Genomic DNA, 14,874 nt, shown 5'->3' on the forward strand with positions numbered 1-14,874 from the left:
CATGAAATTGACAATAAGAAAAGCTTTGTTTCGTATTCGTACAGCATACGGCATGTGAGTTACAGGCGCTTATTTACAATGCGTAGAAATAAAGTTTACCATCACCATTTAATTGTTGAAATGGCTATCTTATTGGTTCACATGGAAACAAACAAGGCTAACACTATACCTTGATCAATGTGCCAGTTCATGGCGAGCAGACTAACCCAAATCCTGTCTTCATAGCTTGTTATGATCAATTAGATAAGCATCTGTAATGTATTTGCTGTATTGTTGCTGTACAAATTGAGTTTATTCCTGTTCAAGCTGTCTAGCACTATAATAACTCCAACACTATTCATCATAAAAGGCTGAAACTTTGGCTGTCCACTCCTTTATTTGTTACTATAGATAACAGAGAAGCAATAAAATGGAATTTGAGGAATGTGTGAAAATGGCCAGTTTTTGTTCAGCAGGTCACAAATAAAAATTCTAGCTTGACAGGGGCATAGGAAGATATTTAACTTACGAATGTCTACTACTAATAAGATCAATTTGATTTTCATCTCCAAAGAATTTCTAGTCACATTAAAAATGGTACTGAAGGGTGGAATCAGCAACTCTGTTTAGAATATATTAACTGATAAACAGTTAAATGACTGCTTATTAGTAATGCTTTTTATTAGGGTATATGACTGCTCTATTAGTGTATTTGATGAGCTGACTTGTATTCAATTATTTAAATGCAATTGTACTGCACCGCCTATGGACTATGGATGAAACTAGATCAAGGCAGATGGAATCGCTGGTAAGTCAGAAAAGGAAGGATGATACTGCTTAGTGATTTTGATTCTGGTTAGAAATATTGGGCACTCATACTTCCTATGCCTCTGCTTGATACTAAAAAGTTTATAATTTCATAAGTCTACCAGAAACATTTTACTTGTGTTCTTCAAAAGCAAGGAACTGGTGGATTTTAAATCTTTATATAAGTCACTTTTATGCATGTAATAATGCATATGCAGTAAACTGTATGTTTGTCAGGGCACTGAAAAACTTAATACAAAAATAGTAACAAATACACTGTAGTCAAATAAATCTTTACTACAATACTATTGTAGCTTCTTACTTCCATAATCATCATAATGCCTGTAGATAAGACGTAATTGGGTAAACAAGCCCCAAAGCCAGTTTATGAGTATTTAAAATACTAAAAAGAAATGAAACCTATGGAGAAACAGCTAAGATGTGAAAAACAGCGTGGGCTTCAAAAGCCCGAGTGATTGCCATTAACATCATTGCAGCCATTTGTTGGCCGCCACCTTTGATTTTACAACTTTTTTTACCCAGGCTTTTGACGAATGACCCTTTTACAGCTTAGCTGTTTTTTTTAATGGATATAATAGAGTAGTTTTCTGCAAGCAAGAAATGTAAATGATGCTATATAGTAAAAGACTATAGTACAATCTATGCCATAATATAATTCCCTACAAAAATTTGCACCACAATAAACATATGGTGTGAACTTAAATTCTACAGAAAACTTTCTGAATGGAAGCACTTTCATGGAGGTGGAAAATTTTACCAATACTGTAGTTGTACTGACCTCACATGATCTGTTGTAATAGTACGAAACATTCTCCTCTCAAAACAAGCATAAATAGCCTCCTCAGAGTGTCCAGGATCTGAGAAGACTTCTTCATCATCATCTCTTTTCAATGTATCACTACAATAAGGATCAGACAATGCATTAGGATCTCGCAAAGTGTTGGAGTAGATATGAAGAGCTGATGAGTACTCGGCAGGATTTTGAAGAGTATGATAATCATGACAAGTGAGTTTTGGTTGATCTCTGCTGGTGACAGTCTCTGGGGTAATATAAGGTATTGGCTCAGGAGATGAGTGCAAATCTTCTCTCCAGAACTCAGCAGTCTCATAGAGAATGGGATTCTGTAAGTTACACAATAGAGCAGCACACATAACACAACAATGTCCTTTACTTACCTGGATTACAAGAGTAGTCTTATTAGCAGATTTGTTTACCACTGCGTACTCAGGGATATTATCAACTTGTTCAGTAAAATTTTTCATATCAGTACCTACCATTAAAAAAACCCTCTAACAACACCAACAGATAAATAAAACATTTTAGCATAGCCAATTAACTGCAATATTAGTCATGCAACAATTCTACAAGCAGTAATCTTAAATGTTATTAATAATTACTAAAACTGTTCTCTATTATATATTAGTGGCTCTTCCTTAGAACCCAATTTCTGTCAGTTACCCAGGCCTGGTTAACTCCTTTAGCAGACACAGCTTACACATATTTACAAATGACTAGGTGGCCCCTTCTCTATTGCACCCACTGAAATAATTAACTGAAAACACAATAATTATGCTTCACTAATGCAAATGAATCAAAGTGGGAATGAAGATGGACCAGGTTTTTAATTTCAGTGCCATGATTCCTACTATACTAAACCGTGGTATGTAGTGGTGAAAAATTATATACACTTTCTTGCAGAGGGCAAACCTATATATTCATAATGTGTTTTGCAGCACAACATATAGTTATTTTACCTACGCTGATTTCTGGTATATAGTTCAGCACACAACTTTGTGTATATAGTTTAGCACACCACTTTGTGTATATAGTTTAGCACACCACTTTGTGTATATAGTTTAGCACACCACTTTGTGTATATAGTTTAGCACACCACTTTGTGTATATAGTTTAGCACACCACTTTGTGTATATAGTTTAGCACACCACTTTGTGTATATAGTTTAGCACACCACTTTGTGTATATAGTTTAGTACACCACTTTATGTATATAGATTATTGATAGATTCATGTAAACAAAATGGACACAATCAGATAACCTTGAGAAATGATAAGTTTTCCTTTCCTTCGCTCTCTGTACCACAGCAGCAATATGGCAATTAAAAGTAGAATGGCACCAACAATAGCCAATACCACACATCCAGCAATAATCCCAACTACACCAGAGGGTAATGAGCCATCACTAACACTGCCAGTAGTAATATTAGGTCCAACTGAAAAGGGAGTGTATGAAATAACTGGTGTTGAAGTAATAGACATAACTGATGACATACTTGTGAACATAACTGGTGTGATAGCAGTAGAAATAACTGGTGCCATATTGGTGGACACAACTGATGAAGAACTTTTGGACATGAAGCTTGTAGACATATTCATTGTTAAATTGGATACTATTGGTGTAGAACTGGTGGACACAACTGGTGACAAAATTGAGGAAATGTTTATTGTCAAATTAGAGAGCACAACTGGTGTGGAACTGGTGGACACGGCTGGTGTTGCTGCAGAGGGCATGCTTACTGTCAAACTGGAAGACACTATTTGTGTAGAATTAGTGGACACAACTGGTGTCAACATGGACACATTAATCGTTGAACTGGTTGGTGTCAAAGTAGAGAACACATTTACTGTCGAATTGGAGGACACAATTGGTGACAAAGTAGAGGACACGTTTATTGTTAAATTAGAGAGCATTACTGGTGTGGAACTGATGGACACGGCTGGTGTTGCTGCAGAAGGCACACTTACTGTTGAATTGGAGGACATAATTGATGCGGAACCAGTGGACGCAGTTGGTGTCAACATAATGGACACATTAATTGTTAAACTGGTTGGTGTCAAACTAGAGGACATATTAACTGTCGAACCAGAGGACACAATTGGTATGGAACTAGTGGACACAGCTGGTGTCATAGTAGAGGATATGTTTACTATTGAATTGGAGGACACAACTAGTATGGAACTGGTGAACACAATTGGTGTCAAAGTAGGGGGCACATTTTTTGACACAATGTTAGACATAGATGATGACAAAGTGGTAGACATGAATGATGTCAAACTATATGACACAATTGTAGAAGACACATGTGTCACATTGGTAGACACAACTAGCACTGAACTGGTGGACACAATAGGGGATGAAGTGATGGACATAACTGGCATCAAAGTAGTGGTAGGCATAACTTGTGTTGAAGAGGTAGAAATAACTAGTATTGATAAGTAACACATGTATACAAACAATTCTGCAGGACTCTACTGAATATTTACTGATCAAATTACCTTTTTTTTTGATAATAAATGCTGTAACATTGCAATTTTTTCTATGAGTGTATGTTTTTCTGTTTATAAACACTGTACATTCTTAACAACCACAAAAAGTCTGGCTCACAACACACAAATAGTTTTCACATGCTTTTGGTAAGAACATATGAGAAACCATTAACTTTCTATTATTAATTGTTGTAAAGATTGATTAAATGTTGGCAAATTATATCTAGCTGAATTTTCTTGTAGACTTATCAAGGTATCAACCATAATGAAATTCTAATCCAAGCATGTGTAACAAGGGCAAGATAGAGACACTTTAATATGCAGAATGGTCGTTAATAAAAAGTGTATACACAAACATTGAAAAACTCAACATGGATTCAAAGTAGAGACTTCAGACTCAACACCGGTATCTGTAACAGGCTGTTTTAAGCTATCCTTCCTTTAGCTTCTACCACATAAATGACATTATTTTAGTCTAATAAATCTAGGATGTCTTAGAACTGAAACATAAATGTAAGTCCATAGATTGCCATAGGCTGACATTGATGCTAGCACAGTGAAAGCACAATGCAGCTTAAAAAACTTTTCTGTTGTAAAGTTGAGAACAAGGCATGACATCAACAGTTGAGTCCAAGAAATGGCTGCAGTGATAGTGCTAATATGTACAGTACGTATAATATTGCAGCCATTTCTTAGCCTCCAAGTGCTTTTGATATCACATCATTCTCAAGCCAAAAAGTTTTAAAAGACTGAATCCTTTTTACAACCACATAGAGGTTTACCCTGTTACATATTATCTAATCAAAAACAGCCAAGCTGTAAAAAAAGGTGCGGCCCCCAAAAAGGCCATGGTGAAAAAAGATGTGAAATCCAAGGTGGTGGCCAAGAAATGGCTGTGATGGTAGGTTAATGGTTAAATTTTAATAACGACAATTCAGGTGAATTTTGTGCCACTTGGTCTTGGCACCAAATTCACCTGAATTGTCGTTATTAAAATGTAACCATTAACCTACCATCACAGCCATTTCTTGGCCGCCACCTTGGATTTCACATCTTTTTTCACCATGGCCTTTTTTGGGGCCGCACCTTCTTTTACAGCTTGGCTGTTTTTGATTAGATATCACTTCTTTTTGCATTTGTATACTGCAAAGCCAGCCTATATGGCTGGCTTTGGGGCTTTTTTTAACCCATGTGTTTTTTTCTTTACCACAGGAAGAAGAAAAGAACTTAAAGAAGATTTGTAATACTTCAATTATTTTTGATTTTATTAGTAATTATACAAATTATATACATATATTTATTACATGCCCATTATTCCCCACAGGATATTTTTTGTGCAGCTGATCTCTCTACTGGGTGACTTGAAATGTAGCTGAACTATATACAGGATGGTTTCTTTGTAGCTGAACTCTCTACAAGGTGACCTCTTCTAGCTGGTCTCTCTACAGGGTGATTTGTTTGCAGCTAAACTCTCTACATGGTGGTTTCTTTGTAGCTGAACTCTCTACATGATGGTTTCTTTGTAGCTGAACTCTCTGTAAGGTGACTTCGTCTAGCTGAACTCTCTACAGGGTGATTGTTTTGTAGCTGAACTCTCTACAGGGTGATTTGTTTGCAGCTGAACTCTCTACATGATGGTTTCTTTGTAGCTGAACTCTCTACAAGGTGACTTCGTCCAGCTGATCTCTCTATGGGGTGATTTGTTTCTAACTGAACTCTCTACAGGTGATTTGTTTGCAGCTGAACTCTCTACATGGTGGTTTCTTTGTAGCTGAACTCCCTACATGATGGTTTCTTTGTAGCTGAACTCTCTACAAGGTAACTTCTTCTCTACAGGGTGATTTGTTGTAGTTGAATTCTCTACAAGGTGGTTTGTTTGAGGCTGAACTCTCTACATGGCGGTTTCTTTGTAGCTGAACTCTCTACAGAGTGATTTGTTTGCAGCTGAACTCTCTACGTGATGGTTTCTTTGTAGCTGAACACTCTACAAGGTGACTTCTTCTAGCTGATCTTTCTACAGGGTGAATTGTTTGTAGCTGAACTATCTACAACGTAACTTCTTCTAGCTGATCTCTCTACAGGGTGATTTGTTTGTAACTGAACTCTCTACATGATGGTTTCTTTGTAGCTGAACTCTCTACAAGGTGACTTCTTCTAGCTGATCCCTCTACAGGGGGATTTATTTGTAGCTGAACTCTCTACAAGTGATTTATTTGCAGCTGAACACTTTATATGGTGGTTTCTTTGTAGCTGAACTCTCTACAAGGTGACCTCTTCTAGCTGATCTCTCTACAGGGTGATTTGTTTCTAGCTGAACTCTCTACAGGTGATTTTTTGCAGCTAAACACTCTACATGGTGGTTTCTTTGTAGCTGAACTCTGTACATGATGGTTTCTTTGTAGCTGAACCCTTTACAAGGTGACTTCTTCTAGCTGATCTTTCTACTGGGTGATTTGTTTGCAGCTGAACTCTCTACATGGTGGTTTCTTTGTTTCTGAACTCTCTACAAGGTGAATTCTTCTACCTGATCTCCCTACAGGATAATTTGTTTGTAACTGAACTCTGTACAAGGTGCATTTTTGTGAGTGATCTCACTACAGGTTGATTTGTTTGTAGCTGAACTCACTAAAGGGTGATTTGCTTGTAGCTGAACTCCTTGCATTGTGTCTAGTTTCTAGCTGATCTCTCTACAGGGTGATTTGTTTGTAGCTGATCTCTCTACAAGTTGATTTGTGTGTAGCTGATCTCTCTGCAGGTTGATTAATTTGTAGCCGATCTCTCTACAGTGTAATTTGTTTGTAGCTGAACTGTCTATAAGGTGATTTGTTTGTAGCTGATCTCTCTGCAGGTTGATTTGTTTTAGCTGAACTCTCTACAGGGTGATTTACTTGTAGCTGAACTCCTTACATTGTGTCTAGTTTCTAGCTGATCTCTCTACAGGGTGATTTGTTTGTAGCTGATCTCTCTACAAGTTGATTTGTGTGTAGCTGATCTTTCTACAGGTTGATTTGTTTGTAGCCGATCTCTCTACAGGGTAATTTGTTTGTAGCTGAATTCTGTACAAGGTGCTTTTTTGTAGGTGATCTCACTGCAGGTTGATTTGTTAGTAGCTGAATTCACTAAAGGGTGATTTGCTTGTAGCTGAACTGCTTACATTGTGTCTAGTTTCTAGTTGATCCCTCTACAGGGTGATTTGTTTGTAGCTAATCTCTCTACAAGTTGATTTGAGTGTAGCTGATCTCTCTGCAGGTTGATTAGTTTGTAGCCGATCTCTCTACAGGGTAATTTGTTTGTAGCTGAACTGTCTATAAGGTGGTTTGTTTGTAGCTGATCTCTCTACAGGTTGATTTGTTTTAGCTGAACTCTCTACAGGCTGATTTACTTGTAGCTGAACTCCTTACATTGTGTCTAGTTTCTAGCTGATCTCTCTACAGGTTGATTTGTTTGTAGCCGATCTCTCTACAGGGTACTTTGTTTGTAGCTGAACTCTCTATAAGGTGATTTGTTTGCAGCTGAACTCTCTACATGGTGGTTTATTTGTTGCTGAACTCTCTACAGGGTGTTTTGCTTGTAACTGAACTCTCTGCAGGGTGATTTGTTTCTAGCTTATCTCTCTACAGGTTGATTAGTGTGTAACTGGTCTCTCTACAAGCTGATTTGTTTGTAGCTGATTTCTCTGCAGGTTGATTTGTTTGTAGCTGGCTGATCTCTCTACAAGTTGATCTGTTTGTTGCTGATCACGCTAAAAGTTGATTTGTTTGTAGCTGAACTCTCTGCAAAGTGTTTTGTTTGTAGCTGACCTCTCTTCAGGGTGATTTGTTTCTCTCTACAGGGTGATTTTTTGTAGCTGACCTCTCTTCAGGGTGATTTGTTTCTAGCTGATTGCTCTACAGGTTGATTTGTTTGTAGATGAACTCTCTACAGGGTAATTTGCTTGTAGCTGAACTCCTTACATTGTGTCTAGTTTGTAGCTGATCTCTCTACAGGGTGATTTGTTTGTAGCCGATCTCTCTACAAGGTAATTTGTTTGCAGCTGAACTATCTATAAGGTGATTTGTTTGTAGCTGATCTCTCTGCAGATTGATTTGTTTTAGCTGAACTCTCTACAGGGTGATTTGTTTCTAGCTTATCTCTCTACAGGTTGATTTGTGTGTAACTGATCTCTCTACAAGCTGATTTGTTTGTAGCTGATCTCTCTGCAGGTTGATTTGTTTCTAGATGATCTCTCTACAGGTTGATTTGTTTGTTGTCGATCGCTCTAAAGGTTGATTTGTTTGTAGCTGAACTCTCTGCAAAGTGTTTTGTTTGTAGTTGATCTCTCTACAAGATGATTTTTTTGTAGCTGACCTCTCTTCAGGGTGATTTGTTTCTAGCTGATATCTCTACAGGGTGATTTTTTGTAGCTGACCTCTCTTCAGGGTGATTTGTTTCTAGCTGATCGCTCTACAGGTTGGTTTGTTTGTAGCTGAACTCTCTACAGGATGATTGCTTGTAGCTGAACTCCTTACATTGTGTCTAGTTTCTAGCTGATCTCTCTACAGGTTGATTTGTTTGTAGCTGAACTCTCTATAAGGTGATTTGTTTGTAGCTGATCTCTCTGCAGGTTGATTTGTTTTAGCTGAACTCTCTACAGGGTGATTGCTTGTAGCTGAACTCCTTACATTGTGTCTAGTTTCTAGCTGATGTCTCTACAGGGTGATTTTTTTATAGCTGATCTCTCTACAAGTTGATTTGTGTGTAGCTGATCTCTCTGCAGGTTGATTTGTTTGTAGCTGATCTTTCTAAAGGGTAATTTGTTTGTAGCTGAACTCTCTATAAGGTGATTTGTTTGTAGCTGATCTCTCTGCAGGTTGATTTGTTTTAGCTGAACTCTCTACAGGGTGATTGCTTGTACCTGAACTCCTTACATTGTGTCTAGTTTCTAGTTGATGTCTCTACAGGGTGATTTTTTGTAGCTGAACTCTCTACAGGGTGATTTGTTTCTAGCTTATCTCTCTACAGGTAGATTTGTGTTGATTTGTTCATTGCTGATCGCTCTAAAGGTTGATTTGTTGTAGCTGAACACTCTGCAAAGTGTTTTATTTGTAGCTGATCTCTCTACAGGGTAATTTGTTTGTAGCTGAACTCTCTCCACAGTGACTTGTGTGTAGCTGAATTCTGTGTAGCTGAATTCTCTAGAGAGTGACTTAATTGTAACTGAATTCTCTACAGGGTGCATGACTTGTTTATAGCTGAACTTTCTTCAGTGTGACTTGTAATGTTCTGAATCTCTATAGTGATATATTTGCTTAACTCTCCACATGGTGACTTGCTTCTTGCTGAACTGTCTATAAGATTAACTGTTTGCAGCTGAACTCCCTACAGAATAATTTGTGATGTAATAAAATTCTATAATGGAGTAAATAAATTAGCCGAATGCTCTATTAGGATGACTGTTCTATTAGAGTATCTCGATCTCGCATTTGCTACACGGAGTTGGCTTTAGAATCATAACTCAGTGGTTTGTAATCCGATTCTTCTGTACTACTGCAAGGACTTTCTATGAAGATTATTCCAGCTATACACCGATTTTCAGCTCATTGCTCTAAGCGGTTTGCCTAGTAGGCGTGAAAACTAATACTTTTTTTATTCATAAAAATCGATCGCGTAATTGTGACACAGGTTGGGTTTTGTGTCATATCTCCATGGTCTTTATCTCGATTCCTTTCAAACCACCAAACGGCACTCCTACGATGGTTACTCCATCTACATAGCAATTTTCAACTCATTCCATGAAGCGGTTTACCCTGTAGGTGTGACAACAAATCGATCTTGTTTTACGCGAATAATCGGTCATAACTCCTGAACCATTCATCGGATTTGTACCAAATTTGATGCTAGGATTCGCCTTTGGACTTCCTTTCTGTGTGCCAAATTTCATGGTGATCGGAGTACGCGTTTGCTTGTTATAGCAATTTTTTGCAAGTGTGCGAAAAGACGAAGAAAAAAAACGAAGAAAAAAACCAAACTTTGGCAGCTCGTATCTCGGAAATGGCTGGAGCGATTTCCTTCAAATTTGGAATGTAGACTCCCCAGGCTGGCGGGCAACTGTGTAGCAAATTTGGTTCCAATCGGATAAGTGATCACTGAGATACAAAGGTGTGAAAATGACGTTTTCGTTCTTCCTGTCAATATACTCACGGGTGTGGCGCGCCGGCTTCTTGGGCCGCACGATACACTACCGTGTGTCTTGATACACTTTACAGATCACATTTATCATTGTTTATTTGGGGAATCAATCCATGCAAAAATAATTAAGCGAAAAAGTTGTGAAATCAAAGATGAAATGGCTGCAATGATGCCTGTTAACAATGCACCCTAGCATTACTATTTTGATTGGCATCAACATCATTGCAGCCACAACTTTTTCCACCCAGACTTTTGAAGGCTGCATTCTTTTTTTTTGTCTTGCATAGATTTCAATTCTTTTTGTATTTTAAATACCTATAAAGTCAGCCTAAAATGACTTTGGGATTTGTTTTTACCCTATTTCTTCTTATCTACAGGTACAGTGATGAATACGGAAGAAAGACACAAGTTATATCAAGACACACGATAGTGTGTCTTGCGGCCCAAGAAGCCGGCGCGCCACACCGTGGGTATATTGACAGGAAGACGAGCAGGAAGAAAGAAAACGTCATTTTCACACCTTTGCATCTTGGTGACCATTATCCGATTGGAACCAAATTTGCTGCAGAGTTGCCCGCCAGCTAGGGGGGTTGACATTCCAAATTTGAAGGAAATCGCTCCAACCATTTCCGAGATAAGAGCTACCAAAGCTTCGAATTTTTTTCTTCGTTTTTTTTTCTTCTTATTCTTCTTCGTCTTTTCGCACACTTCGCAAAAATTGCTATAAAACACAAACGCGTAGGCCTATCGCCTTGAAATTTGGCACACATAAAGGGAATAGGCGGCGGAAGGGGGGGCTAGGGGGCTTAGCCCCCCCTTCAGAATATCACGCCGAAATTATCCTTCTTGGGGTGGGGCTGAAAACCGCGATAAAGATCGAGATACTCTAATAGAGCAGTCACTCTAATAAAGCAGTCACAGTATATAAGCTAAAAACGGCACAATAGTGCCGAGGAGACCATAATTACTAGCAACTCACTCCCCAGCACTGATAATCCCACCCTAAATGATTCTAATTACACATGCACAAACAACAACAAATCTGAGCTGAGAGTACTTAGTTTTAATTGCTGCAGTCTAAGGAGCTTAAACAAAAGAGGGAGGCTCCAAACTTTAATTTTTGAAAACCGACCCCATATTATAATAGGATGTGAGTCACACCTAGATGAAACCTACTCCACTGCTGAAATATTTCCTAACGATTTCTCTGTGATAAGGAAAGACCGAACCTCTGGAGGAGGAGGGGTATTTCTCGCCTTTACAAAAAACTTGAAATTCACAGAACAACCCAACTTATCACAAAATGCTGAAATGATATGGGCGGAAATTTACCCAGTCTCTCATGAGCCATGCCTTGTTTGCTCATTTTACCGGCCACCTGATGCTCTAAGCAACCCTATCCTAAGTTTGAAAGAGGCCCTTCAACACATCAGTAGAACTAAAGGAAACCAATCTAATATTATACTAGCAGGGGACTTTAACTTTCCTAGTATAGAATGGAGTGACGGAATCGGTCATGTTAAACCTGGACCAACATATGGAGCAGAAGTGAATAACCTGTTTGTTGACGTAATTAATGATTTCAGCTTGGAACAACAGATACTTGAACCTACGAGAAACGATAACGTATTGGACTTAGTCCTGACAACATCACCATATCTTATTGACAACATCAAGGTTGTACCTGGAATGTCAGACCATGAAGCAGTTACTTTTACATTGTATACAACTTGCGATGCACCTAATAACAATCCGCACAGAACTTACCTTTTTCACAAAGCAAACACAGAATCAATGCTAGAAGATGTTAGAGCTTTTAAAGACCTGTTCTTCCAGAGTGATCCCTACAAAAGACCTGTTGAAAATAACTGGAATAATTTCAAAGATATGATTTTTGAAATGACGAACAGGCACGTTCCATCAAGAATGGTCAAGAATCGCAAAGAAGCTCCATGGCTAAATCGAGAAATTAAACGTAAGATATCTAAAAGGCGTAGATTGTACAACAAAGCTAAGGCTACACAAAATGAAAACGACTGGAAAGCGTACAGGAAGCTAAGGAACGAAGTTAACAGTTTAGTTGATAAAGCTCATAACAATTACTGTAAATACCTATTTGACGACTCCCACTGCAACAACAGAAAACGATTTTGGTCATTAATCAAGAACTTAAAGAAAGACCATCCAAACGTTACCACCTTAGAAAGTAATGACTCCCTGCTTACTTCTTCTGTTGACATTGCTAATGCATTTAATGATCAGTTCTACACTTTTTTTACTGACGAAGATAACGAAACTCCAAATCTGGACATTCCTACGTATCCCATTTGTGACCACATTATATTTTCAACCGAAGGAATTGAAAACTTACTTCAACAATTGGATACTAGCAAGGCTCCAGGTCCTGATGGGATTCCTACGCAAATACTGAAATTATGCAGAGCTGAAATTGCACCTATACTCCAGGTAATTTTTACTCAATCTTTTACCACCAACAATCTTCCAACTGACTGGCTAACAGCAAATGTTGTCCCTGTACATAAGAAAGGCAACCGAAACTCAGCTAATAATTATCGACCAATTTCTCTTACCTCTACCTGTTGCAAGGTAATGGAACATATTGTTTTTCACTCAATTATGAATCATGTAGACCAAAATAATATCCTCAATAGTTGCCAACACGGTTTTAGGCCTAAGTACTCATGTCAATCCCAACTAGTAATGCTAACAGAGGAAATCTTAAAGGTAATGGACCAACAGAAACAAATAGATCTAATTTTATTAGATTTCTCAAAAGCTTTTGACTCAGTTCCTCATAAACGATTATTACAGAAACTATCACACTATGGAATACAAGGAGACCTTCATCAATGGATTAAGGCTTGGCTAACACAACGCAAACAAAGAGTAGTGCTAAATAATGTAACTTCCAGGTTTGTTCCAGTAAAGTCAGGTGTCCCACAAGGCACTGTACTTGGGCCATTAATGTTCCTACTTTACATCAATGACATATCTACAAATATCAACTCCTCGATTCGTCTCTTTGCCGATGACTGTATTATTTACAGAATTATTGATTCAGAAGAAGACAATAGTATCCTACAACAAGATCTAAATAAAGTCTTCCACTGGGCTAAAACTTGGCAAATGAAACTAAATGTTGAAAAGTGTGTTTTTCTACGTTGTTCAAGAAGCAAAACTCCCATGCTCACCACCTACAGCATTGACAATAAAGCTCTGGAACTGAAGAGTCAGCATCCATATCTAGGGGTCATATTCCACCAATCAATGTCTTGGTCCCACCACATCGATCATCTTTGCGGCAAAGCAACTAAAAGTCTCAACTTTCTTAAACGTAATATAAGTAAATGCTCCAAAGAAGTTAAGATAACAGCCTATTTAACATCAATACGTCCTCTGCTGGAATATGCTAGTTGTGTCTGGGACCCTCACCAGCTATACTTAATTAATACTTTAGAGAAGGTACAACGTCGTGCTGCAAGATGGGTAGCATCGGATTACAATCCAATGAGTAGTGTCACTTACCTGTTGGATCAACTGCATTGGAAGAGCCTACAGAGCAGAAGATGTATTGATCGTTTGAACTTACTATATAGAGTATTACATCACGCTTTGCCATCTATCCAGCTCCCTGAGTATTTCAAGCCTACTTCATATCCAACTAGATTGCATCACCAATACAGATATATAATTCCTCCAACTAGAACACTTGCTTACCAACAGAGTTACTTTCCAGGAACTATCAAGCAATGGAATAACCTCCCTAATCACATCATCGATACAGAGTCACTAGAACAGTTTAATAATTGTATTTTTGGACTAGATTTGTTGTAATTAACCCCCTTTTTGTTTTGAGGGTCCCCCCCCCTCCTGGATGTAACCAGCACTGAGTGCTGTCTTTCCAGTATCTAATCATAATCATAATCATAATCATAAGGTTTATGTAGTTTATTAGCTATAAATGTGTAGCTGGTGAGGTCGGCAGCTATTGTCAGCTGGTTGTGACCTTTTTTTTTGTTTGTCTCACCTTATCAAACCAGAGACAATTATTATTATTGTTAATTAGCAAAGCCCACTAGGGGCAACACGCTAATGAGCATTACAATCACACATTATATTATATTACTTACAGCGTTCTTAAATGTTTCAAGATCTATTGTGTCGATGTTAGGAATTTGAAGGGAGTTCCATTGAATAATTGTTCGAGGGAGGAAGGAGTATTTGTACACATCAACTCTTGTTTGCAATTGAGTTAGCTTGAGAGGATGTTGAGCTTGGGTGGAGGACACTGGAGTTGGTGACGGTAAGCAATGATCAGGTATTGCTAGTAAGTTCTTGACAATCTTGAATAGGAAGGTGAGTCTAGCAATTGTTCTTCTGGTTTGAAGTGTAGGCCATTCAAGACTGGTTAACATGTCTGTGATGCTATCATGGTTTTGGTTAGATCTGTGCCAGGGTTTGTTCAAAACGAAACGAGCAGCGCGGTGTTGAATCATTTCTAGTTTACTAATACTAGTGTGATGATAGGGGTCCCAGATGGTTGAGCAGTATTCTAATGATGGTAAGAGCAATTGTTTGTAGACGTGTTCTTTA

General features: G+C 38.2%; 1 protein-coding gene across 4 annotated transcripts in view; it reads right to left on the reverse strand.

Annotated features, from left to right (window-relative positions):
- The window catches only part of LOC136251376 (uncharacterized), a 66,421-nt gene that overhangs the window by 17,933 nt on the left and 33,614 nt on the right, over positions 1 to 14,874 (reverse strand). For 2 of the 4 annotated variants that reach the window (XM_066043822.1, XM_066043824.1), the window contains 3 exons: positions 2,865 to 4,004; positions 1,984 to 2,078; positions 1,586 to 1,929 (listed from right to left, as the gene is read on the reverse strand). In XM_066043822.1, coding sequence (XP_065899894.1) covers positions 1,586 to 1,929; positions 1,984 to 2,078; positions 2,865 to 4,004 — 1,579 coding nt within the window. Of the gene's footprint in view, positions 1 to 1,585; positions 1,930 to 1,983; positions 2,079 to 2,864; positions 4,029 to 14,874 lie in introns of all 4 variants that reach the window. The other 2 variants (XM_066043823.1, XM_066043821.1) reach the window with 2 other exon arrangements.

This window comes from Dysidea avara, chromosome 3, assembly GCF_963678975.1.
Source record: "Dysidea avara chromosome 3, odDysAvar1.4, whole genome shotgun sequence".
In the NCBI taxonomy this organism is placed as follows: domain Eukaryota; kingdom Metazoa; phylum Porifera; class Demospongiae; order Dictyoceratida; family Dysideidae; genus Dysidea; species Dysidea avara.